This window comes from Eublepharis macularius, chromosome 1 (genome assembly GCF_028583425.1).
Source record: "Eublepharis macularius isolate TG4126 chromosome 1, MPM_Emac_v1.0, whole genome shotgun sequence".
Lineage (NCBI taxonomy): Eukaryota > Metazoa > Chordata > Lepidosauria > Squamata > Eublepharidae > Eublepharis > Eublepharis macularius.
In genome coordinates, this window is record NC_072790.1 from 34,705,438 (window position 1) to 34,720,238 (window position 14,801).

A 14,801-nucleotide genomic window follows, 5' to 3' on the forward strand; every position below is an offset into this window, starting at 1 on the left:
GAGCTGGAGGAACTCATTAACATAACTCATTAGCATAACTCATTAGCATATGGCATGCCCCTTGACATCACCGGAAGTGTGTCATTAGCATAACTGATTTGCATATGCCTCACCCCCTGACATCACCGGAAGTGTGTCATTAGCATAACTGATTTGCATATGCCTCACCCCCTGACATCACCTATTCTGGCTGTTGGACCCAATCCTGGCCATTCAGGGCTGAAATTGGGCCCAAAATGCAAAAAGGGGCTGAAAATGGCCGAAAAGGGGCCCAAAATGGTCAGGATCAAGCTGCTGCTGAGTTGGAGAGTGATCCACCACCCATCAGAGGCCTGATCTGGCCCATTTCAGCCCCAATCCAAGCCGAAACAGGCCCAAAATGGCCAAGAGTCAGGTGGGCAGGGCCACCTGACATGTGACCTCTATGGGGAACTACTGCAACCGGTGCGTTCCCCCTCAAAATGAGCCCTGGAGTAATCCAAAGAAACTGGTAAGCCACAGATTCAGGAAAGAGAAAAAACAGTATTTGATTATACAATGTATAATGCAGTTAGGGAACCTACATGATGCTATTTTCAGGGGGTGGTTTTTGAAAAATTTCAGTGGCTTATTGTAATTTTAATGTGTTGCAAGCTGCCTCAGCTGCTATTTTGTGAGATAGCAATGTGACCACAGGGGATTAGACAACTGAAAGTATAATATTTATGAAGAACTATTAGATGGGAAGGCTCTGGACAGCAATTCTTAAAGGAGACTACATGGCTTCCACGAGAGGTAGGAGGTGACCTACAAATATTTTGGGGCAATCAAAACTTTTGAGGGTACATGGGGAGCACTAGGGATTTTAAAGATTTCAGACAGCCCCTATTTCCCATTTGCACAATAATGATTCTTGATAAATAGTGGAGAAGAGTTCACTCAGTTTGAACATAAAACCCCAGATTTCTGTCCTAGTTCCTTACAAATATGGTTCACAGCAAATAGGAATGAATAGTTAATGGTCCGTGTATGAAGAAAATTCAAATATCAAAAGGAACGCGACAGGGGAGCCCAATATCACCACTACTGTTTATTATTACTTTGGAAATTTTGGTGGTGAGAATCAAGAAAGACAGTAGAGTCTATGGAATAAAGGAGGGGAAAGAGATATATAAAATGAAAAGCTATGCGGATAATGTGGTTATATCAGTGACAAATCTGAACAATTCTCTGATCTATGTAATGGAATAAATATCAAAATATGGACAGCATTCTGGATATAAATAAAAAAAAGATAATGCTACTATCAGCAATGACAGAACAAGAAGAGATTGGAAAAATAATGGACTGTGCTATTACTACAAGGCCTGTAAAATACTTTGGAATGAATGTATCAGCACAAAATGAGAAGTTATACAAAGATAATTATCAAAAAATGTGGACAAGAATTACTGAAGATTTGCAAAGATGAGAAAAACTGAATATTTCATGGTTGGGAAGAATCTCTGCTGTTAAAATGAACATATTACCAACTATATGAACTATATTACATATGTACAATATATGAACTATATGTACAACTATATGAACTATATTACATATATTACATATATAGTTCATATAGACCAAAAGATTTTAAATAAGTGGTAGAAAGTAATAAATGATATCATATGGAAAGGGAAGAAACCAAGAATAAGATTTAAAGTATTACAGGATGAAAAAAAATTAGGAGGATTTACAGTACCAAATATTAAACTGTACCGCCAGGCAGCGGCATTGGTTTGGATAACTCATTGGATTATAAATCCGAGTAGAAGACACATTAAATTGGAGATAACTGATGCTAAAGAGGGTATTCATAACTATTTATGGCTTAAGAAATCACTAAAATCCATTCAAAAGCAAGACGGTGTTCATGTAGACGGTGTTCAATGTAGAGATGGACTACTTAAAATATGGTTTCAACGTAGAAACAGATTGAGCCCACCAATCTTGCCATTGATATCGCCAATAAATGCTCACTGTGATACCACCAACAGAAATAGAATTGACCAGTTTAGTTACAAATTTATGATAGATACGCAAGGTAATGTGAAAACTTGGCAAGAAATTCAAGCTCAGGGGGAAAATATTCCATGGTTGTTGTATCATCAAATTGTATCTTGGCTCAAAGAATAAATCCGCAAAAAATGTGGCAGATTAAGAGGGGGGAAAAAAACAGATTTTGAATCACTAATAAGCAGCGACCAGAAGCATTTACTAGGAAAAAAATCTATAAAATTCTACTACACCACCACACAGAAATGGAACAAGTTTAAAACTGTATGGTAAAATGGATGAAAAAAATTGGTGAATCCGTCTCCATGAATCAATGGGAAAATCTATGGACCAAAGGTATTAAATTTACAGATTGCCAAAATAAAATGTTCTTTAGATGGTACATTATGACCAAAGATATTGCAAGAATTCGTAAAATTGTTACGACCCTTTCTTTCTCTTGCGTAGATTTGGTCTTTAAGCCTTTCATTCTTGCCCCTCTTGGTAGATGGCTGCTACCAGAAATAAATTCCAGAATAACTTAAATTTCTCCTTTTAGTAACGTGCCCAAGGATCAGGGTTTTTTGAGGTACTATGTGGCCCTGAGGATAGGAATGGGATATGGGAATGACAGATAATCTGGGATATAAAAAGAGAGGAAGAGAACTATTATATAATCTAGTTGCGCTGCTACAGATTTTGAATATATTTTCTGCTGTAGCAGAGTGATAAGCTGTAGTACTGCAGTCCAAGCTCTGATCATGACCTGAGTTTGATCCTGCTGGAAGCCATGTTCATGTAGCCGGCTCCAGGCTGACTCAGCCTTCCATCTTTCTGAGGTTGGTAAAATGAGTACCCAATTTCCTTGGGGTAAAATGTAGATCTGGGGAAGGCAATGGCAAACCATGCCATAACAAAAGTCTGCCAAGAAAATGTGATGCGAGATCCACCCATGGTAGGTAATGACTCAGTGCTTGCACAGAGGACTACCTTAACCTTTAGCTTAAATGTAACTCAAATGTAGTGCTTTGTATTTTATATAAGTTTTTATGCACTTTCTACTGTTATTTCTATCTTTTCTTTTTAAATAAAACCTTTACTTAAAAAAAAAATCAAGAACTAGCGGCTGAGCAGAACCTATATGTTCAAAGGCGGTTTCTGTGGAACGCCAGCAGGGGAGAGAGCCAGCGTGGTGTAGCAGCTAGACTAATGCGTAGGAGCTAGACTAATATAACAGTAGGATATAATATAATAGTAGGATCAGAAAGACCCAGGTTTGAATCCCCACTCTGCCATGGAAGCTTTCTGGGTGGCCTTGAGCCAGTCACACACTCTCAGCCGAACCTACCTCACAGGGCTGTTGTGAGGATAAAATAGATGAGAATGGTTTAAACCACTTTGGGTCCCCACTGGGTAGAACATAAATGAAGTAAAATAAATAAATAAAATAAAGGGTAGGTGCTGTGTGTGTCTCTCATATGCTCCCCAAGTGAATGTAGTCCCTTTGCCTCCAAAGCAAAACCCTGCTGTATGATCCTACTGGGTAGATCCTATGTTGTATAATATGTTAATCTTAGAAGCACTTATCCTGTTTTGGCAATTCTTTAACTCTGTACTGGATTTCTGCTCGTTTAAATCTTTGCAAATTTTCATGTATATATTCTATTACATGTGTATTAAAATGTCTTGGAAATGGACTGTACTAACCCACATTGTGTAATCCCTCTTAAATCTCAGTGAGAAAGGCAGACTATAAATAACGTAAAAAAATAAACAACAAAAAGCCAAGCAATAATTTTTATTAAGACCAAACCAAACTAACACAACATCTTGTTTATTTTTTTTTTAGTTCTCCATCACTTTTCATCCTGACTGGATGATCACAACAAAACAAAAAGGTGAGGAGGAGGAGATTCCCCCTTCTCCTTCTTTAAACATTCGGTCTCATAAAAAGTTCTCAAAAAGCTTTCACGGTATTTTAAAATATTGCCTAAAAATCACGTGGGGGGCTTTCCCCCTTCCCCTCACCAAGGACAGCAAGCCCCGCCTCCTTCTGCTCGAGCCCCGCCCCTTCAGCCAACCGCCAAACGGCCGCTTTCGAGGAAACCCGCCGCGCTCTTTCGCCGGCCGCTTGGCCGGCGGCTTCGTCCCCCCTCCTCCCTCCCTCCCCTCCCCAAGGTCGCTCTCTCATTGGCCGCGCCGGTCACGCGGGCTTGGGTACCCAACTGAGTTTCTTTCTCTCCGCCCGGCGGCGGCGGTCGCCGCCTCAGCTCGGGCGGCTGTAACCGGTTTAGGGCAGGAAGCGGCTCAGTCATCGCAGGCTCCGGCTCGGGCTGCGTGAGGGAGGAAGCTGAGCTGGCCTGAGGAGAGCGCTGCCTGTCGCCGCCGCCCGTCTGCACCCCCTATCACCCCCTCCGCCCCAAGCCCGCTCGCGGCCCTTCTCCGCCTTCAGGTTCGTCACAAAAACCTCCGGCCGGGATGCGGAGGCGGCGGGGGAAGCAAATGGAGGGGCGGGGGAGGCGCTCTTGCGCGCGGCGCTTCGGCAGCTGCGGGGCGAGGGATGCTCCGGGGAGCCTCTTTCTCCCTCCCCACCCCCTCTAGTCCTTGCTAGTCTGATTCGCGGTCATTTCGCTCTTTCCCTCCCGTGGCTGGGCACATGCGGTAAGATTCGAGTCTTTTGTTTGGCAGCCCCCTCAAATTAAACAACCAGCTGGCCGGCTTAAAAATAAAACACCATCGGGGCTGGGAGGAGCGAATCCATGTTAAAAAGTGGTCCTTTGTGTGCTTTCTGCCTCTCAGTGCACTGTGGTCGTGTTTTTCCTTACAAATACTATTCGTATTAAAATTATTATTGGTCAGATCGTTATTATTCGTGTTCAGTGCTGCCTCGGGAGTTCTGGCTATTTAAAAGCAATGCTGTCTGCTTTCTTGAGGTGTATCGCACAGGGTGTTTGGGACCCTACCGGCTGCCTGCCTGTTTTTGTTGTTTAATCCTGATTGGCATCCCAGGAGCTCTGCTGGATGCATAAAGTTGCTTCAGCCCCTTTTCCCTCCTTTGTCTGCACAACAGTCCTGTGAGGTAGGTTAGGGTGAGAAATAATTAGGGGCACAGGGAAGAGGTTTGCGGCTGAAGTGTGGGTCTCCGTCTGGTCAAACTTTCTAATTTATTTGCAAGTTTCAGGTAAGTAGCCATGTTGGTTTGCAGTAGAATAGCAAGATCTGAGTCCAGTGAAACCTTAAAAGACCAACAGGATTTTCCAGAGCATATGCTTTTGAGAAGCAAAAGTCCCTTTTTCTTATTTGTTTGCAAGCCTGCCTTTTTGGTCTCTGTTCCTGTGTTTAACCCTAACTGAGGTATGACTTAGTTTAAGTTATTTCTTGCAGTCGTTTTTCTTCCTTACCTCCTTGATGCAGATGAGGGCAGTAGGGCTCCTGCAGTTTTTTAGCAGCTGTGTAGAAAAGGGAAGTTCTGCAGGTGCAACTTGCAGGTGCATGTGGAGGACGTCTGCTGTCGCTGACGTCATGCCGTGAAGTGCACTTGTTCTGGAGGGGTAGCCATTTTAGTCACTTGCAAGGAACTAATGTATAGGAGTCTAGTAGCGCCATAAAGACTAACCCAGTTGTTTCCCATAATAAGCATTCTGGGACTAGAGTTGCTTCTTGAGGCACTGTGAGTGGATTCTCTCTATGCTGTCAGTTTATGTAGGAGGTTGAGGGGGCAAATTGAGACACAGGATCTGAGTCTTTTCATCCAGTAATGTTTCCTTTTGCTTTTGAAAATGCTGGACTGATATAAAGAATAGTGGTGGCGATTCTGGTATGGTCCATCTAGCATCATGCTTAAGATTTCTCATTTTTCAGTGGGCAGCTGGTGCACTACATCACACTTGTTCTCTGTTTATGAGAATGCGGTTTTAACTCTCAAATCAAAATTGAAGGAGTGAAGTATGTTTTGCATTAGGAGTGACCCTTTTCTCCTCGCACCTTCATATATTTACATAAAACGGGATTCCCTTTGTGTTATATTGATAAACCTGGTATGATCACATCCTGCTTTAGCTCTTATGTGAGGGGATTGCTAACTTGTGTGTCTGGACCACACTGCTTCAAACTTCAGGGTCGGGTGGGGGTAGGGTTTTCATATCTGAATGTTCTTTTAAAGAAAAATACATTCCTTGCTTTCAGAGACAAGGCCAGGATTTAGAGCCCTTTGCCCAACCATCTTGTGCTTTGATTTATAGAGGAGTATTCAGCATTGTGCAGCTCTCCTCTGCAGTCTGAATTGGTGCAGCACCGTCTCATACCACCTCCCCCCCTCCCCCCGCCCCTCTCATAGGCCAATAGGATAGGCATTGCATTGAATAATTGTATTCCTGGTTGCTCAGCATGATAATGTTTATAGAGGCAGGAGGGCAAATTATGGAAGAGTATTCATATCAGTGCCGTATCCCTGTTTGCCCCTGTGTGTTGCAAAGTATCTAGTGAAGTATGCCAGATCCTCTCAAAAGCTGTCATAGAACTGGGGAGAAGCCAGCCAGAGAGAGGAGAGCTCTAGTGAAGGGGATTTAATTACTTGTGCTTGCTACACACAGACATAAGTGTGGAAGAAATGTGTTAAAGGTCTTTCCACATTATGTAATGTATGTTATGATAAAAAGAGTCCTGTATTGCTGTACTCAGCTGATAGTGCGACAGCTGTTTAGCTAGGGTAGAATATGACTGCTTTAAAAACCCATGAAGTTGGAGTTTGTACATTAGAGATCTCCTCTTGAGAGCTGTATCTTGTGCTTGTGTCTCTGTCGTATATTGTGTTTTAATATGGACAGATGAATACTTCTGAAGTCCAGAATTAGAATAATATTCTGTATCATATACATAGACACACTATTGTACATGTTTTCTCTGCACTGTAGAAAAATTATATTACCTTATGTACCCAGATTAATTTTTGAATACTGTAATGTTGAAGCACGCAAACTAGATGTATTGATTCATTGAATTGTCCTGTGAGTCCATACTACAGCAAACTTGACTTATTAGTTGTTTTAAATTAAAAATTAGTGGCATTCGTTGGCTTGTGTTCCTAATTATTCCATTTATTTTACGTGGAGTTGGGTTTCATTGGCTCATGACTGGAATTAGTATGTAAGTAGGAACTTCTGAATAGTTGGTGTATTTACTATATTAATTTTTTTCTGTATTAACTGTATTAAGTTTTTTCCTCTTTTGCTTAATGGAAATATAAGCTGTAAACCAATAACTAAGCCTTTTTGCTGGCACAGAGAGCTTACTGTCCATTCGGTAATGCCTTTGAGGGAATAGTGTACTGGCTTTTCCTAGTAGCTCTTCCAACTCCTTTAATCCTTGAAGCATTTGAAACAGATTTCTTGTTGTTTACCTTATACTTAAAAGTACCAGATGGATCTGAACTAGCTAGCGTAGAGACGCTTAAAACATGAGATTCATGTCTGTTAACCTCATTCTGGAAAAACTCAACCAAGATTCTTATTAATAGTTTGATATGACTTAAGTTCTTGGCCAGTTTGCTCATCTCTTTGCTGAAGAAAATTAAATGCTTGGTGTGCAATAGTGTTTCAAATAAATAAACATATTAAACAATAGCAGTACTGAAGTGAGATTTGTAATCCTAATTAAAATCAGCTACTGATTTCAGTGGCAACTAGGATTAGCCATTTGGAGGCTGGGTGTAGGTGGAATTGGGACTTCTGGAGGCTTTCCAGTTGGCCCCCAACATCGTTCCTGATCTTAAAGGCTTTTTCAATATGCATCTCTGCCACTTTCTTCCCAATTGAGGCACAGAGAAAGGTCATTCTAGTCCTCACTTCATTTCTGTGTACAGGCGAGAGTTTTCCTGAGCCCTTCCTCATTAGGCACCTCTGTTGCTCACTCATGTGAACAAGCTGAGTCACAAAGAGGTGTTGAGGTGCCTAAAGGAAAGCCTCTGCCACTGTTCACACCATGCAGGAAAGAGTTCAAGCCCTTTGCCTGTGTCTTTGCTGAGAGACAGACAGACAGACAGACAGACAGGCCTGCCTGGAGCCAGTGTTGCTAGCCTCTTGAAAATTGCTGATCTGGATAGTTAAATAATCACATGAGAGCTAATCCTTGTCTGTTCCCTCTCAAGTAAGGAGCTGAAGATCACATACTAGTATCTTGTAGTAAGCATTCCTTAATTGGTCTTTTTAAAAAAAACTTTACCCTGTACAATCCAGGACCACTAATCAATAAGGATTTTAGGGGGAAGAAATAGAAAATATTAACTTGCTTTCAGTTTCAGTAGCATTACTAATGTGCATGAGGTGACATGTTGCAGTGGACTGCAGAATACCCCATGGTGATTTTTCTGTGAAAGTAACTTCTCTACTGTCATTTTTCCTGGCTGCCTTTTGAGAGAGAGAAAAGGCTTAGAGATGATATCACAAATCCTGTAGTATGGATTGTTTGATATTGCCTGACTTCTTTTGTAAGAGGAATAGCTCCTGGAAATTGTTATTCCACGAACATATGCCATTTGCAGTTTATACACTGTTTTATGGCAGTGTCAAAACAGTTTATCATATTTTAGTACAGTTCGTTCCCTCTATCATATACAATCCAGCCTCAGATCTTCAGTATTACTTTTTTTGAAATAAATTTTGCTGACTTTTTGTCTTAAGAGGCCTTCGCTACATCACAACTAGTGGCACTGAACCACAGCAATATGGTACAATAAAACCAGCATTAAAATGGCAATAATAAAAGCTAAGTTAATATGTGTACAGTGTGAAAAAGCCCTCTAGTTACCAGAGACTAAGGTAAACAGAACAGTGTTGTGCCCTTCCTGTGTGATGGACAGGAAATTGGTAACTACAGAAGAACTGAGCATAATTAAAGTAATTATAGATGTGTTCCTTCTTTCTCCTTACCTATTATGAGATACTTTACCTGGTTATGTACCTTCTTGTACTTCTTAGAGTTATGTTAGCAGTATATTTTCCATTTTGTCCGTCTTTTGATTCGTGTAAGAGTTGCTTAAACTGTTCAAGATACTTAAAAATCTCCATAGATCTGCTCTGCCTTGGCCTAATCAGATCCAGCAACTGCCACTTCTCACTCATTACTAACTGGCTCAGAGACCCCTGCCACTATTTTCTTCCCCCTCTCCCTTTGTAACTCCCTTCTCCTTCAGGAGAACTGTTGTGCTTCCCTTCCTTCTCTCCAACTTTAATCCTTGGTGACCTTTGCATGTGCAAATCTGGTGCATGCTTGCCTTAACTCTTTATTTGTTCATCTGTTTGACTGGTGAGAAACTGTTTGTAGTTCATGAGCCAAAATCTGCTCTGTCCTTTTTTATTTCTTAAAGCTAATCTGTTCCCTATTATGCAGCGTTGTTCTCACAGGGGGGCTTGTCTGTGCCTTGAAGGAAATTTGAAGCTGCAAGATCTCAGCTAAGAATACAGGGTAACTCTCCTGTTCTCCTCCTAGCCCTGGGACTTGGGAGAAGTATGGGAGCTTGTTTGTGACCAACATGGTTTTTTAAAAAAAAATTGAGTTTTGAGTTTGTAGTAACCATTTGATTTTGAGTTTCTAGTAACCATTATACGCTTTGATTCCTTTTCAAAATTTAAGACTGAAGTTTAGCCAAGTCTTGGCTTGGTGTGAGGAAATCTGATAGCACTGGGAATTTGTTGGTACAGTTGTAAGCACAAGTCGTACATTGAGCTTGGTTTTAAGAAGTTCATTCCATAGAGGCCACTGATAATGCTCTTGGTATGTGTTCAGAATCAACTATAAGGGTTTAAAAAGCTGTTTTTGGTAAGAATTGTGTTACTTAAACCACGAATTGGAGGATAAAAAAGGGATCAGATCTTGCTTAATTACCGTAGCAATTACCAAAAAGATACTATACTTTCTGCTGCTCTTAAAGCCAATGAATATAATGGCTAAAAATATTTTTATTTGGGTGAAAAAATAAGGTGTATAGTCAAGGTATTGTTGACTTTCAGTGGAGGGTAGTAGTGTTCTTAACTTTTCCATTGAAATCAATGTCTTAAGTAACTGGGTTCTTCCCATTAGTAGGAATATTCAAAGCATTCCTGTTTGGTTTCTTGTGTCATGAAAGTTAGCACGCATCTGTAGTGCGTAGTGCCAGTGGCCATACTGGCCAGGAATGTTTTGAGGTGGGGAGGGTGACTGAAGCAATACAGTTTTATTGTTGGAGAAGGCATCTCCCATTAAAATTGATCATTTACCAGGCTTTTTTTCTTATAAAAAGTGCTTGGTGGCCAGTAAGTATGTTTTGCTTTTGAGCAGATCTCAGTCATACTTGCTTTCTGCTATATATACAGAGTTAGCATAAGTAAAAGTTGTGATATCCCCTGAAAAGTAAGAATTCTAATATTTTGGTTTTTGAAGCGCCATACTGGCTAATAGCAATACAGTAAGGGCTTGCCATAATGAATAAGGGTTGTTTTGTACTGCATCTTGCCACTTGATCATATACAAATGAGTTTGATAAAACTGATGCTCCTCAACAGCAAAGTCATGCTAGAGGTGTTGGCGCTAAGAATATTTTGTCAGTACCACTGAGTTAGATGTTGCTATGCAGATGTGTGTATTTTTAGGAGATGTATTTTGCTATAACGATGTTTTGAGGGCAAAATACACATATGGGCTTTTAACAGTTTGGGTCCAGTTTTCCCATAAGCACATAACAGCTGCAGGGAATGGCTTTTTTTTTTAATAAAGGAGGGCCCAAATGGGCAGAGAACACTGCTGCAGTGGGAGGAAGGACTCCTGCCTCCCCCTGGACTGTTTTCATGTTTGGTAACAGAGTTGGGGGGGGGGGAGGAGAGGAGTTACTTTCCCGTTTTTGCTGCTCCGTGAGGAGAACCAGGACCCAACTAATTAAAACTCCAATGAGTTGTTTGGTTCTGAGTCTGCCACTGTTGCTCAGAACTTGAGAAGGCAATGTTACTCTTTCAGTCAATTTGCATAACTAGTTGAAATTCCTGCATTAACTACTGTTAAGAGGTGTACAGAAGAAAGGTTGTGTTACTGAAATGTAATGCTTTTTTTTTCTTAGTAGGCTAGATACAGCAAACATTGACATTGTTTACAAGTATGGCTCCTTGTCGGGTTACCTTTGAAGTAAGAGGAGAAGCACCACCAGGTAAAAAAAACCCCACTTCTGTATTGCTGTCTTGTAACAAAACTGGATGGAAATCTTCTATGGGATTACAACCATGCTTGTGCAAACCGTTGGAGAGGGGATGTATAGAAAAACTAGAGTCATGCTGTTTTTCATGGAACCGCTTTTACGTAGAGAAAGCTTTCACAGATGTGATCGGAACAGGTTATGATTGCTGAAGAGGTTGCGAGGATTTATTTTGAGTGAGCAAGACAGGTCCCCCAAGTTCAATTCTCAAATATTTAAGACAGACCTGCTGGTTTGATCAGGTATGATATGAAATTCACATCGGTGTCTTGTGGTGCTTGTTTCTTACAGCACAATCTCAAAGCATTCCATTCATTCACCTTTGCCTGAGTTGGTCCTTGCTTTCAAGTAGTGCAACTTAATCTTTCCTTTGGATCAGGGTTGAGTCTGTTTCTGCCCAAGTTGAAATTTTACTTCTCTCACAGAAAATATCATTTGTCATCATTTGCTTTTGACTTCCCTCTCCCCCTCTGCATAGTTACAGGGTTCATGAAATAATATTCCATGACAATCACTGCAGCATAGCCAATGGATAAACCTTCCAAGATGACAAGTCACAGTTTTAGTCTCTTATTTTTATTCTCTTAGAACTAAAATTTTAGTATGATGAAGCTGCTTGACTTAGTTTTGATAGCGGTTGTATATTTTATATAAGTTCTTAGTTGCCTTAAACACAGCTCAAGGTGATGGACAGCGTTACAGACAGAATACAAAACAGCAAAGGTGGTATCGAAGGACTGAGATAGTGGCCCTGTTGGGAGAAGCTTCCTAGTGTTCACTCAGGGCCTTCACAGTCCTCCCAGCTATAGATCTCTTTATTTTTGTTACTGAATTGCAGCCACACAACAGGAGTATTTATTTTATTTTCGACTTTTATTCCACCCTCCCTGCAAGCTTGCCTTCCATATGAGTAAATGGGAAGAAATTGTTCGTAGTCAAAAGACTAAATTCAATGACCTCATGGTCCATGGTGTAATTGATAATCCAGTCATTTGACAACTTTTCTTACCGTCAAGTGCCCAATTATTTCCCCTTTGGATTTAGACAAATGCAACTGCATGTCACTTTAATTGCGTTTGATCACATTTAGCAGCATAGTTTTGAAATACCCCCTTTCTTTCCTAGAGAGTACTGGAGATCAAACAGTATGCCCCACTTCAAGATGTGTTTTGTTAGTGTTAGTCTGAGTGTCTAGCACTTGGCTTTTAATGCCAGGTTCTTGGCTTCTCATGAAATAAGCAACTGTGTTTTGCAATTAACTTTTCTGACTAAACCTCTAAGAAGCTACGTGTTTCTGGCCACAGTTTAAAAATTCTAGTTCTAACCAAGTTCTGCATTGGCATTATTCCTAAAAAGTGATTTCTTTTACAATACCTGGTAGAATTTGCAAGCTTTGTGGAAAGCTCATTTTCTGCTCACCTGTCTTTATCAAATGGTGTCAGTAAGCGGAAATACTGACATCAGACAAGGGCTAAATATAAGAAATTATACTTTATAAAAAAATAAGACAAGCTTGTGGCTTGTGCATCTGCACAGTAGGCAGGCAAAACCCATGTAACCCTCAATTTCTGAATAGCATTTTCTTTCCATTTGGCATATGTTGGAAACTTTAGTATCCGTCTCTGAAGCTGTTGTGGTAGTCTTAGCAGTTTCACTTAGTGATGGTCTTCATTCTTTTTACAGTATATTGTTTCAATGTAACTGCTTTTCCTGTGAGAAATAAAGCATTTTAATAATGCCAGGAGGGCCTTAAAAGATCTAAGACAGGGTTCCCCGCACCTGCCATTGAAACCCTAGCCTCATGTGGATTGGGCAAAACCTGCATAATTGCTCAGTTTCATATCCTGACTAAGAGGCAGAAGCATTAATTTAAAAAATGATCCTGATTACCTTCTTTGTATTGTGACTGAAGTGAGTGAGGTTAAGGAACAGGCCTTGCTCTGTGGTAGTACCTATAGCTCTTGGCCTCTCAGTCTCCTAACATTCTTGCCTCTGTCCTGCTCCCTCCCCGCCCCTGACTAAAACTTTCCTCATTCCTAGATTCTGTGTGAGGGTTTTCTGCTGGCTAAACTGATCTCACATAGTAAAGTTGTAATGAGTGTAGTAGAGCATTTTGCCAAAGATCTTCCCCCTCAGACACCGGCATCTTCTGTTATGTTACATAACGAAGTCAGCAGTAGGCAGGGTAGTAGTGCCTCAGATAACAGGCACTTGGCTCTTCTTAGCCTAGTGCCGGCAAACCGTATCAGTGCACGCAAGACTGCCGATGTAGCAATATGTTGCATATATGTGTCTTGGAGACAGGCCAGGATCTTAAGTACTGCTTTGGAATATCAGCGATGTATCTCTTGCTCCCCCCTCTGGACTTGTGCTGTACAGTATGCACCTTAGCAAATTACTACGTTTGCAACCAGCCTTTCTTCCCTAATGGGACTCAGGGGTGCTTATAAGAGGTTCTTCAGACATCTCCTGTACGGACAGAGACCAGATGTAGACTTGCTTAGCTTCAGCAAAGTGGCTATACAGCTTGCCTTCCAACCAGATTGTGAGATATTTCACTGAATAAATTAAATGCTCTTGATGCTGTTTTCCAGATTCTGAACACAGGCAATCAACGTCTGTTGAATAGCATGTGGGGGATTCAAAAAAATATTATAAGATTCACCATTCACTTCATTGACGTGGGAGAAATTTGCTAACAGGTTACATATGCTGCATCTGTTCATGGGTGCAGGTTCCCCTTATAGGTCAGAGAGGGGGAGAGCGACAGAGAATGCTGATATCTGTGCATACTAGGAAGCAAGACTGGGAAATTTCTCTTGAGTTTGCCTTACCATAAGATGTGTATGAATGGGCAGGGCACATACACCTCCTTGTTCCACCTTCTGCTACATAGGACTAAAAAAAATTTCCCACTACTTTTGAACATTTTAGTAGCAAAGCAATTTTGTACTTAGCATTAACTTGGACTTGGTATGTTACGTTCAGCAAAATGCTGATAAGGTTTGAAAACTTTACTGAGTCTTTTAACACATATGTTACTCTTCCCTAGGAGTAGTTTTTGCCATATGTGGAAACTGCAAATTTCTGGGACGCTGGGATCCACAGTGTGCAGTAATCCTTAAACCTGAAGATGAGGCTGGTGATGTGTAAGTTTCTTTCAGTAGTAAATAGAAGTGGTTTCTCCTGGTTTTCAAGGATTATTACAACTACTACTAGTTCTTTGCTTGACTCTTCTGGCTGATTATTTCTTGCTGTTTGGTTTTTGTCTTACAGTGAAATCCTAAACTGAGTTACTCCAGTCTGAGCTCATTGAAATCAGTGGGCTTAAACTGAAGCAACTTAGTTTAGGATTTCATTCTTAGTGTGCCTTTGATAATGTACCTCAGAGGAAAAAATCAGCCCACCTAACTGTTATTTCGCTCTTTCACTATATTAGACTGTCATTTCTGATTTCACCCTCCCTCTTTAAATTTTTTGGTTGTTTTGCACTGATCCTAAAAGAAATACGTCCTCCCTAGTCTAGTAGGGTAATTCTTTGCAAGGAAACAGTCTCTACACCCAGACT

General features: G+C 40.8%; 1 protein-coding gene across 8 annotated transcripts in view; it reads left to right on the forward strand.

The window, feature by feature from the left end:
• Positions 1 to 4,259: 4,259 nt before the first annotated feature.
• Positions 4,260 to 14,801, forward strand: part of GPCPD1 (glycerophosphocholine phosphodiesterase 1) — a 53,597-nt gene continuing 43,055 nt past the window's right edge. For 7 of the 8 annotated variants that reach the window (XR_008596807.1, XR_008596802.1, XR_008596808.1 and 4 more), the window contains exons 1-3: positions 4,260 to 4,468; positions 11,102 to 11,188; positions 14,286 to 14,382. Coding sequence is in view for 5 of the 8 variants with exons in the window: in XM_054975843.1 (XP_054831818.1) it covers positions 11,140 to 11,188; positions 14,286 to 14,382 (146 nt within the window). In the remaining 3 variants the exon portion in view is untranslated. The remainder of the gene's footprint in view (positions 4,469 to 11,101; positions 11,189 to 14,285; positions 14,383 to 14,801) is intronic. The other variant, XM_054975811.1, reaches the window with a different exon arrangement.